At 29.1% G+C, this 18,266-nt stretch overlaps 1 protein-coding gene across 1 annotated transcript; it reads right to left on the bottom strand.

Annotated features, from left to right (window-relative positions):
• Positions 1-8,142: 8,142 nt before the first annotated feature.
• On the bottom strand, positions 8,143-17,945 carry LOC117925302 (receptor-like protein 15). Its single transcript, XM_034844289.1, has 4 exons — positions 17,637-17,945; positions 15,402-15,548; positions 12,361-12,507; positions 8,143-10,456 (listed from the first exon to the last, which is right to left on the bottom strand). Exons 3-4 carry the CDS (start codon positions 12,365-12,367, stop codon positions 8,274-8,276), a joined length of 2,190 nt encoding a protein of 729 aa, XP_034700180.1. The 5' UTR covers positions 12,368-12,507; positions 15,402-15,548; positions 17,637-17,945; the 3' UTR covers positions 8,143-8,273.
• Between the last annotated feature and the right edge of the window lie 321 nt (positions 17,946-18,266).

Here is an 18,266-nt window from a genome sequence, read left to right as displayed (position 1 = left end):
ATGAAAATGTACTAAGTGTACAAGGGTGTATAAGGCTACCTTTTGTAAAAGATTTCAATCGATTATGAACCACTCCATTTTACTTTCCTTGTTGCCTAACATATTGTACACTCATGTCATACACTTTATTTAACTCTTACATAAAAATTTCAATATTTTCCCTAGTAATGATGTTTAGGGAAAAAAATTGACCTGGAGTCATCCAATATTTTCTCAACCAAACAATTAGAAACATGGTTAACACATTTACGTGGATACATAATTTAGGAGGAATATGAAATTTGTACCACTGTACAAGGGTGTTACATTAACTATATAAGGGTGTTACATTAACTGTACAAGAATATTACACTAATTGTACAAGGGAAATATACTAAGTGTACAAGGATGTACAAGGCTAGCATTTGTGAAAATTTTCAATCAATTATGAATTACTCCTTTATTTTCCTTGTCACCCAAGAATTGTATACTTATTACACTAATTGTACAAGAGAAATATATTAAGTGTACAAGGATGTACGAGACTAGTATTTGTGAAAAAATTCAATCGATTATGAATTACTCCTTTATTTTCCTTGTCGCCCAAAAATTGTATACTCATGTCATACACTTTATTTAATTCTCATATGGAAATTCTAATGTTTTCCCCAATAATGATGTCGGGGAAAAAAAATTTAACCATAAGTCATCCACAATTTTCTCAACCAAATGATTAAAAACATGCTTAACACACCTACATGGACACATAACTTAGGAGGGAAATGAAATTTGCACTATTGTATAATATTACACTAAGAGGGTGTTTGGTACACGGGAATAGGGAGTGGGAATAGACATCTCATTCCTTTTCTCTCTTATTCCTATGTTTGGATAAATGTTAAGAAGGCGGAAATGAAATAAAAAATTATTCCGGCAGAAATCAAATCCAACTTATGAGTCGGATTTGCATTCATTAAGGGGGTGTTTGGTACGTCGGAATAGGGAATGAAAATAATATTTTGTTTCCTTTCCTATTTCTTAGTGGAATAGAATGAATTTGATGATTCCATTTCTAGGATTTGGATGAACTTAGGAATGCAAGATTGGAATGATTATTTGTTTCCATTCCAATGTTTGATAATAATAGGAATAAAAATTAAAAAGAAATAAATTTACAATAATATCCTTACATATAATTTAAAATATTTTTTTATTTTTACTTTTATTTTTTAAAAATAAAATTTGAGAGGTTTTTTGTTATTAAATAATAAGACTAAAAAATATATATATATACTCAATAAATAAAAAATTAACCATAAAAAATCGTATAACCCTAATGCACAAATATTCAATTATTATTTTTATTAAAAATTTGAATAATTTGTCATACTTAAGTAGTTATAAAATTATATTTTTCAAAAAAAAATTATTTATTATAATATTTAAATTCTCAAAGCTAGCAAATGTTTTTCCTATTTTCAAAAGAGGAAATAAAAGAATTCAAATTTATTCTAATTTTCAACAAGTATCATATCCGATAAAATCCATAACCTTAAAAAATTTTAAATATTCGTTTTTTTTTATCAAAATTTTAAATAATTTGTCATGCAAAAAAAGCTATAGAATTATATTTTACTAAGAAAAAAAAAGAGAAAAAAAAAAAAAGTGGATGATGAATGGATAGACCTTTACAAAGAAGATAAACATCGGGTTTGAAAAACAAGATAAGAGGGTAAAATAATAATTTAGGTTGTTTTATATTATCAAATAGGTTTAATGAATCAGAATACCACCTACTTTTAATGAATGCAAATCCGACTCATAAGTTGGATTTGATTTCTGCAGAAATAATTTTTTATTTCATTTCCGCCTTCTTAACATTTATCCAAACATAGGAATAAGGGAGAAAAGGAATGAGATGTCTATTCCCACTCCCTATTCCCGTGTACCAAACACCCCCTAAAAGTAGGTGGTATTCTGATTCATTAAACCTATTTGATAATATAAAATAACCTAAATTATTATTTTACCCTCTTATCTTGTTTTTCAAACCCAATGTTTATCTTCTTTGTAAAGGTCTATCCATTCATCATCCACTTCTTATTTTTTTTTTCTCTTTTTTTTTCTTAGTAAAATATAATTCTATAGCTTTTTTTGCATGACAAATTATTTAAAATTTTGATAAAAAAAAAAACGAATATTTAAAATTTTTTAAGGTTATGGATTTTATCGGATATGATACTTGTTGAAAATTAGAATAAATTTGAATTCTTTTATTTCCTCTTTTGAAAATAGGAAAAACATTTGCTAGCTTTGAGAATTTAAATATTATAATAAATATTTTTTTAAAAAAAATATAATTTTATAACTACTTAAGCATGACAAATTATTCAAATTTTTAATAAAAATAATAATTGAATATTTGTGCATTAGGATTATACGTTTTTTATGGTTAATTTTTTATTTATTGAGTATATATATATTTTTTAGTCTTATTATTTAATAACAAAAAACCTCTCAAATTTTATTTTTTAAAAATAAAAGTAAAAATAAAAAAATATTTTAAATTATATGTAAGGATATTATTGTAAATTTATTTCTTTTTCATTTCCATTCCTATTATTATCAAACATTGGAATGGAAACAAATAATCATTCCAATCTTGCATTCCTAAGTTCATCCAAATGCTAGAAATGGAATCATCAAATTCATTCCATTCCACTAAGAAATAGGAAAGGAAACAAAATATTATTTCCATTCCCTATTTCGACATACCAAACACCCCCTAATTGTACAAGGGGGATGTGCCAAGTGTACAAGGGTGTACAAGACTCCTAATAGGTTTTGTATGATTTTTAATCAACTTGAGTTTGACACTAGAACAATTATCCATAGTTTTTTTTTTCTCTTTTTTGTTATTTTGCCAAACTATGTCATTAAGACCAATGAGAAATAATATACAACATATTTATTATTTTTTAAGTAAGAAACAAAAAAAATATTTGCTAAGGTATTTAAAAAATATTTATTATATATTTTATAAGTTTGAAAAAAAAATTAATGATATCTAATTTGCAAGTTAGAACAAATAAAGAATACTAATATTTTATGAGATATTTAAAAATTGTTTAATATATATAAGAAATAATATAAGTTTGAATAAATAATAATATTTATTATATATTATGTAAGTTTGAAAAAAAGAATAATATTTGATAAGGTATTTAAAAATTATTTACTTCAAAATGCATTTGACAATAATAATTTTTAATTATTTATTTTTCATATCAATTTGTTGGAGAAAAAATATTGGTAAATCATTTAACTTGATCCCACTAATAATTAAGTGAGAGAAGGGTGAAAAAGTCAAAGAAAGAAAAGAGAAAGGTAGGAGTGGCTGGTAGCTTTTTCATTTGATAGTTAGTTAAGGGTATTTTAAGGATTTTTAAAAGACAATATCTTTCTTCTCAATTTCTATTCTTTCCTTTTTGAATTTAATTATAAGTAATAAGAGGACCTTATCTCAATTATCCAACTCAGGGTGGAAACACAATTCTCCCCTCTTACAAACCATAACCCTAGCCGTCCAAGCTACACTGCATGGAGCCACCCACTAGCTGTCATTGCCGCCATTTCACTGTCAAAAGCTCTCATATAATCTGCCACGACTGCAAGCAACCGCCCACCAGCCGTCCACTCTTTCTTCATTTCTCATACGCATGTCTCAGACTTCATTTCCAAGCAACCTCCTTTCTTCTGCCCTTAGCTTTCTTTCTTTTCTTTCCAGGCCATATGAATCCATATTATCCATCTTCATTTTCCTATATTTTCTCTCTCAAGCTCTCTCTCCCAACTTCACATGGTAGTAACAAAAGCTCTCATTCCCATCAACTCAGTCCTCTTCCCATCGTTGCCACTCTCTCACCCGAGCTTTGCACCTCCATCCACTATTTTCTAGAATTCAGCTGCAACTACTGGACGGCCTAGGCCGTGCCAGAAGCGAAGTATAAAAGAAAGAGAAGAGCAACCTAAGCCGAGCAACATTCTCTTACTCACGTACCTCGCCGGAGTTGTCTTCGGTTTCGAAGCTGTTGTTTCAATCCCGAGCGCTTCTCTCTACACTGCTGGCAACAGCCAGCACACCATCCTCTTTGACCTTTCTTCGAAGTGATCGACGACGCCATTGATGAGAACTCCAACTTGATCAGCAGCTTTCTTCGGAATGGCTTGAGCTGCGTTTGAGAGAAGTTTGGTTCAAAACTTGCATTTCAGGCCTTGAAAGCTCCATTTCTGGTCCTGCAATTCTCGGCGTAGCTGGAAAGGTGAAGTACTTGGGGTGCTGGTTTTCTTCCCCGACGTGTTGACATAGCTGGAAAGGGGAAGTTTGGTTCATTGTATCTATTTTATCTTATTTTATTTATTTGTATTATTATTATTATTATTATTATTATTATTATTATTATTATTATTATTATTATTATTTAGGTTTTATTCTCTTTTGTGTTTTTAAGCTTGTATTTTAAATTTTCAGGCTGTAAATAGGGCGGGATTGTTAGTTTCATCTAATAAGGCTTGTTTGGCCGAGAATATAGGAGGACGATGGGAGAGTCATGCTGATTGCATTAGGTTAAGGGGGTGTGGTCTTGTGAAAATAGAGCTCTTTGGAGGTTTCCAGAGGTCGTATAAAAGCAGGGGAACCGCCTCTGTTAGGAATCTCTTCGGCTGTAATTTTTTTCGGCTAAGAAGAGGGCAGAGAAAAGGATAGGGTTGAGAGATCTCTTGGAAGAGTGTTTGGTACGAGTCTAGATTGTGAGTGTAATAGAGTTTCCGACTGTTTAACTTTGTATGCTTCGTCTTCCTTTCAGGCTCCATTTTCTCTAATTATTTTGTGTATTCGTGAAAATCAAGCCTATGATCCTCTGGCTTTGCCTTTCTGTCTTTGGATCAAATCATTTTAGATATGATGATTATATTCCGTTCTCCTGTTGTTGATCTGTGTTTGGTTATCTTGAAATTCTAAAATGAATTTTTTACGGTCACTGCATTTTCTACCTTGATTCGGATTTTTTTCAAAAAAAACCTAAGATCATTGCCTCTAGTAATTCCTTGTTGATTTATATCAGATTTGTTTAAATGCTTTTTGATAATAGTTTGTTCTTCTGTTTTTTTTTCGTCCTATGGATTCAGTTGTCTTGAAAAATTGAGCTGTTTTTTTTGCCTTCTTGCTTTTCTTTGTTGATGTTTGGTTTGTTTGCTGTAATCATAAATGGATGTTCTTTTGTAGATTTTTGTTTAGGAAAGTCTGAATAGGTTATCACATGATTAGAGATTCATTGTTTTAGGTGCCAATTATTAAAAGTTGATGTACTTGAAATTTTGGATCTAGACGTTTCCCCCTTTTTCCTTGTGGGTATTTGGTTTGTTTTGTTGCAATCATAAATTGATGTTTCTTGTAGATCTCTATTTAATAATTTCTGACTATGTTATCACATGATCACAGATTCATTATTTAAGGTATCAATTATTAAAAGTTGATGTGATTGATTTCAAAGTTTTTAGATCTAGGCTTTTAATTTAAGAAATGTTCATTTTAGTTTTTCTCTTTCTGCGTGGTTGACTGGTGGTTACTTGGAATTTCCGTGAATCTAGTTTAATTCAATTTGCTAAGACTTTTAACTCTATGAATTAAAATAAACTAGATTGATCGAAGTCCTTATATTACAAACTTTCTGAAATCCTTGTTAATTATAATGTCATTTTGTTTAAATAACACTTTGAATTATCTTTTAATCTTAATTGTTATAGGTTGATCACAATATTGTACAGAATTCAGAATTTGGATTTCTCAGTTTTATTGTATTATGTTAATCTGATTGTTATGTGGTTAATTAGTGTTTCAATTGAAATTTCATGTTGACTAAATTTTATCAGGTTGCATTTTTTGTAATTTTAAATTAGTTTTAATTACTTTTTAACTTGGATTTGTAATCATTCTTCGTTTTCCACCAATTTGTAATAGTTTGATATCATTTAGAAGTATGATGGGATCTATTGATAATTTGGTTTAGCTTTGTTAATTTGTAGTTTTTTTAAAATTTTGACAATTTAATTAAGTGTTAGGTAATAGACAATGTTAATATATATTGTTTTGTTGGAATTTGCTTATTTTAAGAGTTTGTATAGGGGGGAATCAAATTTTATACCTAGTAATCGGATTTAATTGAAGACGTATAATAACCTCTTCTTAATTTACATTGATTTTAAGTTAACATAATGAGTTTTAATTTGATAGCGATCAAATCGTATATTGGAAATTCTTCGTCATTATGTAAGTCTTTCATTTTTTTAATTGTATCTTGGGATGACCATAAAGATGGAATTTCATTTGTTTTATGGTTCTTATGTGATAATGAGAGACTTTTGGACTAATACATAAATGGTTGAATAGATGAGAAATAAAAGAATGAACAATAATTCTAGGAAGTGAGGATGGATGTTGAAAGGGTTGTGGAAGGTTAGGATATCGAAATTTTATGGTTTAAACAAGAAAAAGGAAATAACAATAACATTTTTAATTGATTGATTAAATAATATAGGCAACCTATATTTAAATGCAAGTGATTGAAGGTGACTGATCTAGATAACCAACAAATCACCATCTTACAATGATAGAAAAAAACAAAATATCAGCGTATAACTTTTGATCATAATAATCTAAACTTATCATTGAATTTTAATGGTTTTAAAATCTGATTTTGAAAATATAAATTCTAATTTTTGAAATCCCTTGGATAAATTGCATGACAATGGGCTATGGAATGAAACTCTTTGTTTCTTAAAAGCTTGATTTCTCATTTTGTTTAGATACATAAAATGTCTCTCCCATTCTAGTTTTCTTAAATCAATGAACTTCAAAATGGCACATTATACATGTTAGATAATATATTGTTTTGAAATAAGTTTTAAACCCTTATATAATCATTTAGTTTTCCATTCTAAATAATTTAGTTCCTTAGTCCATTAAACTTGTATTCTCTGCCACTTGATTTCAATTGTTAAGTATGTTTGAAAAAAGTTTTAAAAATGATTTTGAATTTCATGATAACAATTAAAGTAAACTTTGGGATAAATGCGTGGAGATTAAAATGCGACTCAATAAGTCCTACCAAATCCAATAATTTTAAAAATGAATTTTGTATCTCTTATTTGAATCTTCATTTGCTTAAATAATTAGTTTTCAAACTAAATTTTAAAATATTTTGTGGATGTTTAAATACTTTACAATTTTAGGAATTATTGAGTCAAGGAATGGTATAGTGTTAATCAAACAAAGTAACCTTCAATTATAAATCCATTTGTATGGTTTTGAATTCAATTGTGTTTCTTTAATCATATTCAATTTCCTATCACTATGCATCTAATAAGTTGGATTTAAGTTTGCCCTCTTAAGTCAATGTTATTGTATTTTATGAATTAAATATTGTCTTGGAAAAAATCGCTATACCTTGCTAAGCATGGTATGCTAACCTTCCCCTCACCTTTAAAATAAGGTCTATGGGTGAACTTTGTTTGCAATTGTTTGTTAGATGTGATGAAAAGCTATTAGTATGTAATGCTTATAGTGCAATTTGTTATTTATTACTTGCAACTTAACTTTTACAAAAGCGCTTTAAAATCCTATCAAGGTTCCCTTCCTTTGCCTTAACTTTTTGTATATATTCGTATTAATGCTTAATTCCTATGATTGATTGATTTTGCTTTGTGTGATCCTTGTGTTGATATGTCCTTGGTTATTGATATTAGGTGGAATGCATATCGTATTCGCTATGACATTATTGTCTGTGAACTAATTCTTTTGTTTTATCAAAGCGCTTACTTTTTATTATTGCTCATTGAGTGTGCATGTTTTGACATATTCTTTGATCCATGGTATTCATTTATTTACCCATTCATTACCAAAATTACTCCAACTTACTTAGTAGATACCAATTTTAGCGCTTAGAGGGGTGCTACAATTATGGTACCTTCTTGATTGGTAACGTGACCTTCAAACTTAAATTCAGGTTGTCAAAGAGAAGCTTTGAAATCAAGGAGTCATATTTTTTAGAGTTTTATTTCTTATTTTGTATTCTCTTAAAGAAATAAAAATAAATAATGGTCGACTCTGATTTCATAAATTAGTTTTTCACTAATAAAAAAGCGCGAATCAAGACATCAAATAGGAATGCACCTGAAAAGTGCAGGTCCATACAAACATACAAAAGTTCATTTATTTAGACACTAGAACTAGCTTATCAAACCCATAATCGAAGAAAAGGGACATGTTTTCCAATGAAATAAAAGAGCAGCTCTCGGTAAGAGGAGTTCAAGTAGAGGAAAGCAACGATGCCTAAGAATGCCACTCCATATGATCCTCCAAAACTCCATAAGAATATGGCTTCCCAAGAGTTATTTTCTCTATTGTTTGAAACTAGTGGTTTGACTGCAGGTGGGGCACTGATGGGAGTGCAACTGCGCTCTAATGGCAGCCCACATAGAAGAGGGTTGCCCTCATAACTGCTTCGTTCAAATGTTGCAAATTGAAACTTCCTCTCTGGAGTCTTACCTGATAAATTGTTGTGGGCGACAGTGAAGACCGACAAGAAGTTTAACTCTACCATCTGTGGTGGAATTTGACCTATCAATCCATTGTGGGATAGGTCCAAGCTTTCTATTTCCTTTAGGTTGGAAAATGTCTCTGGAATAGATCCTATCAATTGGTTGTACGATAAGTTTAGAGTATGAATTCCACTTAGATTTCCAATTTTTTGAGGAATTGGACCTGTTAATTTGTTCCCTGAAAGATCCAATCCAGACATGAAGTACAAGATGTTTCCCATATAAGATTCCGACCTACTCTTTGTTATGAACTCTATTTCTTCACTTTCAGCCGATACCTCAAAATCCACACTTAGAGCCGTGTACACAAAAAGTTGACTATCATGAAAAGGTATTAGTTGGGATTCAGAAAAAACAGATTCAGCATCGGTAATAAATGTGTAATCCATTAGTGGAGCTTCCCTTCCAAAAGTGATATTATCTAGGCAAGAAGGTATAGTTCCGGAAAGATGATTATGCGAAAGATCCAGTATGCTGATTGATTTGAGCTGACACAAATGAAGAGGAATGGAGTCTTCAAGTTCATTTCCTTTCAAGAGAAGAACCCTCAATTTTGAAAGTAAACTAATCCAAGGGGGAATTGGGCCTGATAGTTTGTTATCCCTCAAATTCAATGTCACAAGAGAAGTAGCTTGAGACAGAACATTGGGTATATGTCCTGTTAGTTTATTGCTTTCCAAATGTAAAAACCTCATTTTTGTTAGATTGGCACAAGGAGGAAGGGTCGTGCCAATTTTGTTGTGAGAAAGGTCTAAAAAGTGTAGTCCATTGAGTTTGCAAAAGCTTGTTGGCACAGCACCATCGAAATGATTTCTTGACAAGCTGAGTGTGTGCAAGGCTGAGAAGTCTCCAATCCAATCTGGAACTTGACCCATCAACGAGTTATAGCTGATATCCAAAATTCGTAGAAAATAGCAATTAAAAAATCCACGAGAAATCTCTCCCGAGAAGTCATTGTTATTCAAAAACAAAAAGTTTAAACGTGTCAAGTTCGATTTTGTAGGAAGAGTGCCATGTAAATTGTTGTTGGATAGCTTTAAAATCTCCAATGAGATGCAACCCATCATCATGTGCTCAGGTAGTTGTCCTGAGAGATTGTTATTTGACAAGTCTAAAGATTTCAACCGTTCCATATCACCCATTGAGGAAGGAATATTACCTTGTAATGCATTTCCAAACAAGTTTAGGGACTCCAACCTTGGAAAAATAGAGCCGATGAAAGGTGGAAGCTCTCCATGAATGCAATTCGAGGAGAAATCAAGTGAAAACATGTGGGAATGTTTTGAATTTGAGGGCAAATCAAGAACACCCGTCAAGCGGTTACTTCCAAAGCTTAGGAAATCTAGTTTCGTATTATTGTCTAATAACCAAGTCGGGACACCTCCTGTCATATTGTTGTAGCTAAGGTCGACCACTCTCAAATCATATTGACTCAAAAGAAAGCTGGGTACAACCCGCCAATTGAGGGTGCAATTGGATAACCGGAGGATTTTCAATTGAAATAAAGGAAATGACCGTGTTGGATTTTCAGTCTCAACCTTCAAATCCTTGTTATTGCTTTGAAGGTCGAAAACCTCAAGTCTGGAGTGGTTAAACAGTGAACCAAAATAAATTGAGCCCTCGAAATGATTTTCAGAAAGAGAAATATACTCGAGTGACTTCATATTGGAGAAGAGAGATGAAGGAACAGTTCCACAGAAATCATTTTTGGCTAGGTCAAGCAAACGTAGGGATGTCAAATTGTTGAGACATGCAGGAAGACTACCCTCAAATCCATTATAACTAAGATCCAGCTCTTCAAGGTTGAGTTTGCACAATCCTGTAAAAGTGAAACATGTAATTTATAATTACAATTAAAAGTAGTGGCAATAACTACAAAGGGAAAATTATATTCTGGATTATCTTTGCTAATATATGTCACCACAATTCCTAAGGTAACTTGTAGATAACTTTAAATATTTTTTTAATAATATTTTTATTTTTATTAATAATAAATATGTTTACCCCCTTAATCTTTTAAGAAGCTAAACATCTGCCTATTAATATCTAAAATATATGCCAAAGAAAATTTCATCATTCAAATCTACATTTATAATTGCTATACATATTATACCTCATACTATTTCATCCTTTAATTCTTAAAATTTATTTTAAAATAATGTTTGTCAATTACATCCATTAGTTGACACTATTATTTTTTTTAAAGTTGTGTGATAGAGTTAATTGGGAAATTTTGTAAAAAGCAAATTAAAGAGATGCAAATGGAATACTAAAATATGAAAAAAAAAAAACAAAAAAAAAAAACAATAGGAAATAAACTAGAGAGGAAAAAATATAGAAAAATAAAAAATAGATTTATGCTATGTTTGGTTGTTAGAAAGTTTGATTAAAAATGTAAGGACAAAAAAATAGACAAAGGTAAAAGGAAAGAAAAAATGAAGCAAAATAAAAAATAGCTTTAAAGTTAATAAAACTTTAAATTCTTTTCACTCATTTAACTCTTATATATAAAAATTAAATAATGAAAAATATATATAATTTTCTTTCATAGTAAAACTAAATATGAAAAAAATCATTTTTCTTGGCTTTTTATTTTTATTTTGCTAATACTTTTTGGCAACCAAACATAACATTAAAGTTAATGAATTATTTATATATAATACTTCAAACTCAATTCACTTATTATAACATTAAAGTTTTGAAAATGTATAAGATTTAAACTGATTTTAATTATATTTTATTAATTTTCTTTGATATTTTTCACATTACAATCAAGCAGACAAAATTATTTTCTTTAGAACTTTCCAAGAACCAAACATAGCCTAAGATTTACTATCCTACAACCTTGAACATGATTAAATTGACCATAGAATGAACTTTACTGATTGATTCTATGTAACTTCATGTAAGGAGGGACAAGTTTTGAGAGTTAAAATTGACATGCTAATCAAGAAGCTACAACCAATCAAGAGACTCAAATTTAGCTAAAAGCTTGTTTTACAGTGATTCTAGAAAACATTTTAGACATTTTTGCCACTTGAAAATAACTTTTTTGATAAAAGAAAAAAAATAAGTATTAGAAATGTTACAAATACTTACAAGAATTACTACCAAATACATTTGCAATGTTCAACATAAAACTGCAAATAAGTCACATTTGTGTTTTTAAGTTCCTTGTATCAAACTCAAAATCATCAATTAATCAAATTTAGAATTTCCATAAACCATACTTATTTGTGATATTCAACATGATGTCTAAATGCATGCGTCATCAAACTTAAAATTATCAATCAAATTCAGAATTGTGAATAAGTCATACTTTTGTATATAGGTGTTACTCATGCGTCATCAAACTTAAAATTATCAATCAAATTTAGAATTGTGAATAAGTCGTAGTTTTGTATATAGGTGTTACTCAAGGTGATGTATGTGGTTAAAAGTTCAATTTAGATAAAAAAAAATGATGAATCATAAAGGAAGTACAGGGTAAAAATTAAATGATTAAAAATATAATTTTAAATCAAAATATGATGAATCATAAAAAGTGCAATGTGAAATGTAATTAAAGAAAATTCAATTTCAATTTTATTTTCTAACTCTAATAAAGCTTGTTTTACAAATTGGAATAAATATATTTGCAACTTAGAATAACACTCACATGGGAACCAGTTAACAAATCTATGTTTGGAATCCACAATAAAATTCAAAATTGTAGGCACTAACCTTCCATGGAAAAAGTATCATTTAAATAATTGTAGCGAAGAGATAAGGCTTTAAGATAGCCCAAAGTGCCAATAATCGGTGGAATACTACCAATTAAACTATTATCCTCTAGATTCAACACCTTCAGGCTGCTCAAATATTTTAGTCCTATCAAGCAATTGACAAATAGATTAGTATTACTAGCAAACTGAAGATATACCACATGATATTATTTGAGTTTAGATGCACACACCATGCAATTGGGAAGAATTTATATTATTGCCCTCAACATTTAGAACCTTGAGTGAAGGTAGAGCACTTAAAATTGGAATTGTTCTCAAATCATTCCATCCAACATCCAAAACTCGTAATTTCTTCAATCCTAGTAAGCCTCGAAAGCTTACATTAATAAATAAATAATATTCATATGTATTGCTTATGGATTTGAAAGTTATACTCGTAATTAATTTTAGGGTACTGCGCATAATAGAAACATGGACAAGAATATCCAAAACAAAAAAATATTTCAAAATAGTTTTAAATATAACTTAATTATTTGAAACTAATATTTGTAAAAGTTACTGCAGAATCAAAGAAAGGGTAATTCAGATTACCTTAATTATATATTGTGAAAAAAAACTAGTTTATGTCAATTTGATTGTGAAAAATTACAATAAAGAATAATAATAGGAAGAAGAAAATAAGAAAACAAAAATATAAAATGTAGAATTTACATAACAATTTACGTTTTCAACCAAAAGCCTATATAAATTGGTTCTATTCAATTTGATTAAAAAACAAACTAGTTTATGTCAATCGTAATAAACTTAAAATGCCTAAAATTTGGTATCCAACCTAGAAGGCATTATAAGCTATTGTAGCTTACTTAAATACATTATCTGGATTGCCGCTCCACCATATGCTTCACAAAATCATAATTTTATAGAAGACAGGTTGTAGCTGGTGTTATTGCTTCCCTGGGCAGCCTATCTTGCTTATGATTTTTATAGTTGGGAGCTGGTGATATTAAATAAGAGTTGTTCTGAAATTTATTTATTTTTTAAATTCTAATTTAGGTTCCTTGCTTTCCAATCCAAGCGAAAAATATTTGATGCAGCCCACGCCCAGTCCAAATCCATTGTTCCTGGCCCAAGGCCCAGGCTTAGTTATCAGAGCCGAGGCCTTATGATTGCATGTGGGCCTTTTGCCAACTCTTGGGCCGGCCATATATAAATGATAGATTCATTTACATAGCCTAGAGGCCAGGGTATCAAACCCCTACATGGTGGGGGTACAGAAACTGCAATGACAGTCTTTGGGATGGCTTCTTATTTTTGTTTTAAACCGTCACAATTTTTAGAAAACAAATATTGGTATTATAAAAATTTTATTAAACATGAAAAAAAAAATTAAATCAAGATATAACATCTACAAAAAAAACTACATTTTCCTAGGTTGCACAAAACCCTTTTTCAAATCATAAATTCTTTGAATAAAATTAATGAAATAGACATAAAAACTCTTATTGAGCATGAAAAAGAGTTTTTTGACTTTTTAAAAATCAGACAAACAAGCCTTAAGCACATAAAAGCTCTTTGTTTCTTACCACAACTCCTACTCAAATTGCTTACCAATTGCTCAAAAAAGTAACAAGCTAGTTCAAAAAGTATAATAATACACTAATTTCTTGGGGCAACACACAATCTAATCTTAAATTAAAAGTATATAAAGAGATGAAAAAAAGATGGAGAGACGATCAAGAGAAGAAATAACAAATAGTTGCAAGAATAATGTAATTGCCACTTATTATTACTGTTCCAAGTTAAAATTGAAATCGATTGAAATTTCGTATTCTGGGATTTCACTTAAATTGAGCTAACATATTCAAAAAATTAAGGAACCCATAAAGAAAACAATAAAAGTCGGACTACCCAATAAATTTATTTTAGATTGAGAGTAATATTCATTTTTTTTTAAAAAAAATTAAGAATTAGAGAAATTTTAATGAAAGATGAAAAAAAATTAGAAAGGTGGTAAATGGAGTGTAAAACAGAGAAGAAAGGTACCTAAGGTATAAGGAAAGTGATGTTATCTAATGTCACAAAAATACAAAAGCTTAGTTTTACCTTCCCTAAAATACTAATTTTAAATTTATACAAAAAAAAAAAATCAAATATAAAAAATAAACCTTTTTATACCATAAATAAATAAAACAAATTTTTGTTATTTTATTTTCAAACTCTATTAAACTATTGATTGGAAACCTAAAAATTATATTGATAATCTTTTATTGATCTGTTTTTTATTGTTTTTAATTCTTTGTATACTAATTAAATACAAAACAAGTATTTAAGTAAAATTTTAAATATTTTTAAACACGGCCATATTTAAAAAAAAATCACACATGTATAATTATTTCATTTCTATTCTTAAATAAATTGAAATTATGTAGATCATCATTTTATTATGAAAAAAATTAAAGAGATTATTATTTATATATATTAGTTTTTTTTTAAATCAAAATTTTGATTGGATCTTTCAATCATGAAATACTTGCACCTACATTTATTGTACAAATACCAACTGAACTTGTTCCTCTTTATCTTTACCATTTTCCCCATCTTGTTAATTATTTTTTACAATTTTCATTGAAATTTTACTTTTTATATATCTAAATTATTTTCTCCATTCCACATGCAAATAATTTATGGTAATTTGGTAATCACTTTCTTTTGAATTTTTTTTGTAGACTTTTGAGGAGCTGGTGAGCTCTGCCCTTGCAGATAGATGTGTTCTTTATAATGGGTTAGGCTTTGGGTTCCCCTAAATTCCATATGTGTATCATTCTATTTATAAGACATATGTGTATCATTTCTTATTCTGTGAAATTTCTTTTTCACACATAATCAGTGGAATACTACCCATTAAACTATTAAACATTATATTCAACACCTCCAACCTGCTCAAATATTTTAGTTTTATCAAACAATGATACATAGGTTAGTATTAGGAGTGCACTGAAGATATACCACATGCTTTTATTAGAGTTAAGATGCACACACCTTGCAATTGGGAAGAATTTATATGATTGCCTCCAAGATCCAAAACCTTGAGTGAAGGTAGGGCACTTAAATTTGGAATTGTTCTCAAATTATTCCCTCCAACATTCAGAACTCGTAATTTTTTCAATCTTAGTAAGCCTTCAATGCCTGCAATATTAATAAATAAATAATATTTATACTTATTGCTTGTGGATTTGAAAGTTCCAACTAATTTTTAGTTAGTGGGTATAATAGAAACATTGATGAGAATATCCAAGACAATAAAATATTTCAAAATAGTTATCACAGAATTAAACAAAGAGTAATTGAGATTACCTTAAAATTTTAATTGAGAATATTTAAGAACTAAAATGAATAAAAACTAGAGTATGAGGATGTGGAAAAAAAAAACAAAAATGATAATATATATTGTGAAAAACCATGACAAAGGAAGAAGAAAATAAGAAAATAAAAATATAAAATATAAAATTTACACAATGATTTACGTTGTTAAACCAAAAGCCTATATAAATTGGTTTTATTCAATTCGATTAGAAAACAAACTACTTATGTCAATTGCAATAAAACTTAAAATGCCTAAAATTTGGTATGCAAGTCTGAAGGCATTATTTGTACTATTGCAACTTGCTAAGCTCATCATTCTACTATAACCCAAATAAGTAACAAGCTAGTTTCAAAAGTATAATAATACACAAGTATAGATAACTGGTCATATTGAGAGTTACTTTATTAATGGAATTAAATCATTAAAACTTGCTTTAGAAAATAATTTTATGAGGATTTGAGGATTGGGCTATTGTTACAATATTCCCCAAGTTGAGTTCATTTAATTATGAAATTCAACTTTATCTAAGTCCAATACATAGTTGACACATAGGATAAGCATTGAAGGAATGATAGACCACAACATTCAATCTTATGGGTATACTTTTATTTTAACCATTAATCTTTATTTCACCTCTTTCTTTTACTTCCAAATCAAATTCTTTTTATCATTTCGTATTTTTTAATATATTTATTTGTTTTTCCTCTTCTCAATGTCACACTCTAAATTCCTTTTCGCTGGGAGACACAACACTTAGATGGTATTTGTTTTTAATTTAATACTAAATGTCATTTGCTTTCATACTTTAGACAATTTGGTTTAATTTTTATTTTTTACTTATTGCTTTTTTTAAAGTCTTTTTTATTAAATAGAAAAAACCAATTTTCAATTTGTTTTCGAACTAGATAATTTGGTTTAACTTTTTATTTTTTTTCTTATTACTTTTTTTTTAAATTTTCTTATTGAATAGAAAGAGCCAAAATTAACTTTTTGCTTAATACTAAAAATAACTTTTTAAAACAACCAAAACACAATCTCAATACAACTATCATCCTATTAATATTTAATATTTAACAGAAATAAAATAATAAAAAACAAATAATTTAATACTTAATACTCTTAAGTTGCATTAAATTCTATTTAGATTTAAGTAAAAATACAAATACTACCTTAGTCTTTTATAAATTACTACAAGTGCATCCTTACAGTACTTAGGAAGAAGCCATGCATTGAAGTGCTGCAAACATTCAACTCATATTGGCAATTGTATACTCAACTTCAACTATAGACAATTAAGAAATGCAATTTATCTTTTTCCTTATCAGCAAGGCTACTAAAGAATGGGCAAGAAAGAAACAAGCATTGGAATGTTTTTGCTATATATCATCTCCCTCCTCGTCCAATCTATATCTAGTCTAGATTTTGTGATTTTATCCAACTTTCTATGTGAATTCTTTATTTATTTATCCATATGGTAAAAACACAAATAAGATAGGAGGACTCACTTAACTACGGACATCTCTAATCAACATAGGTAAATAACTAATTTGGTAAATAATAATTTTATTTAATTCTTTTATTAATAATGATGAGAAAGTAAAACTTTCCTCATTACTCCTAATGAATTAAAGTAAAAAGATTTAATCTCTAGCTCCGTAAACAATATTATAAATAATTAATAACATTAAAACATGTATTTAGAGTATAGAAATGAAGCATGCAACGTCCACTGTATGGTAACATAAAAAGAAAAAATGGAGGATTTTAAATTAATCAAAAAAATAATTTTTATTTTTAATTTCTTTCTTCTTTTGAATCAAAATATTTTTTTTCTTCAACATTAAATTAAATGTTGATGATGAAATGGTAATATATTTAAAAAACCATAGGCATGAGAGAGAGCCACCAACCTGTCAAATCGTTTTCAGACAAATCTAAAATTTGAAGTTGCTGGAAGAGAAGAAGTAGGGAGGCATTCAAGGACCACCCTCCCAACTCAAAGTCTCTGATTGAACCGAGAGAAAGTCGGATAACTCGGCTTGTTTTGTTATCACATGTGATATTTTCCCATCTGCAGCAATCACCAATCTCCCCTCCCCAAGAAGAAAGGGCTGTGCCATTTGGGTGATTGATGGAAGCTTTAAGTTGCAAAAGACCAACTTTTTCTTCTTCCAAGCACCCTAAACTTCCATAACCAAGTAGTAGACTTAAAAAAGTCCCATAAACTGCAATATACAAACTGGAAGAGACTTCCATCTTTCAGCTCCCAGCTTGCTATCGACTGTCGAATGTATATATTCTCATACTTGGGGATACATATTTATAATTAAATTTGCAGCCGCCGAGTTTGAAATTTTCAATGACTAAGATACTATTTGTATAGGACTTTAACCTGATATAAAAAATTTATTGCATCTCTTTTCAATTTTAAACCTTCCATATTTATAAAGTGGTCCTACTTCTAAAAAATAATCATGTCTTTTAATTTTAATGTTATATTTCCAAAAAAGTGGTCGTACTTCTACGGATTAAGTCAAGTC

Source organism: Vitis riparia, chromosome 11, assembly GCF_004353265.1.
Source record: "Vitis riparia cultivar Riparia Gloire de Montpellier isolate 1030 chromosome 11, EGFV_Vit.rip_1.0, whole genome shotgun sequence".
NCBI classification, from domain to species: Eukaryota; Viridiplantae; Streptophyta; class Magnoliopsida; order Vitales; family Vitaceae; genus Vitis; species Vitis riparia.
The sequence above is the reverse complement of the archived record's forward strand: the minus strand, read 5'-3'. Positions and strand labels throughout refer to the sequence as shown.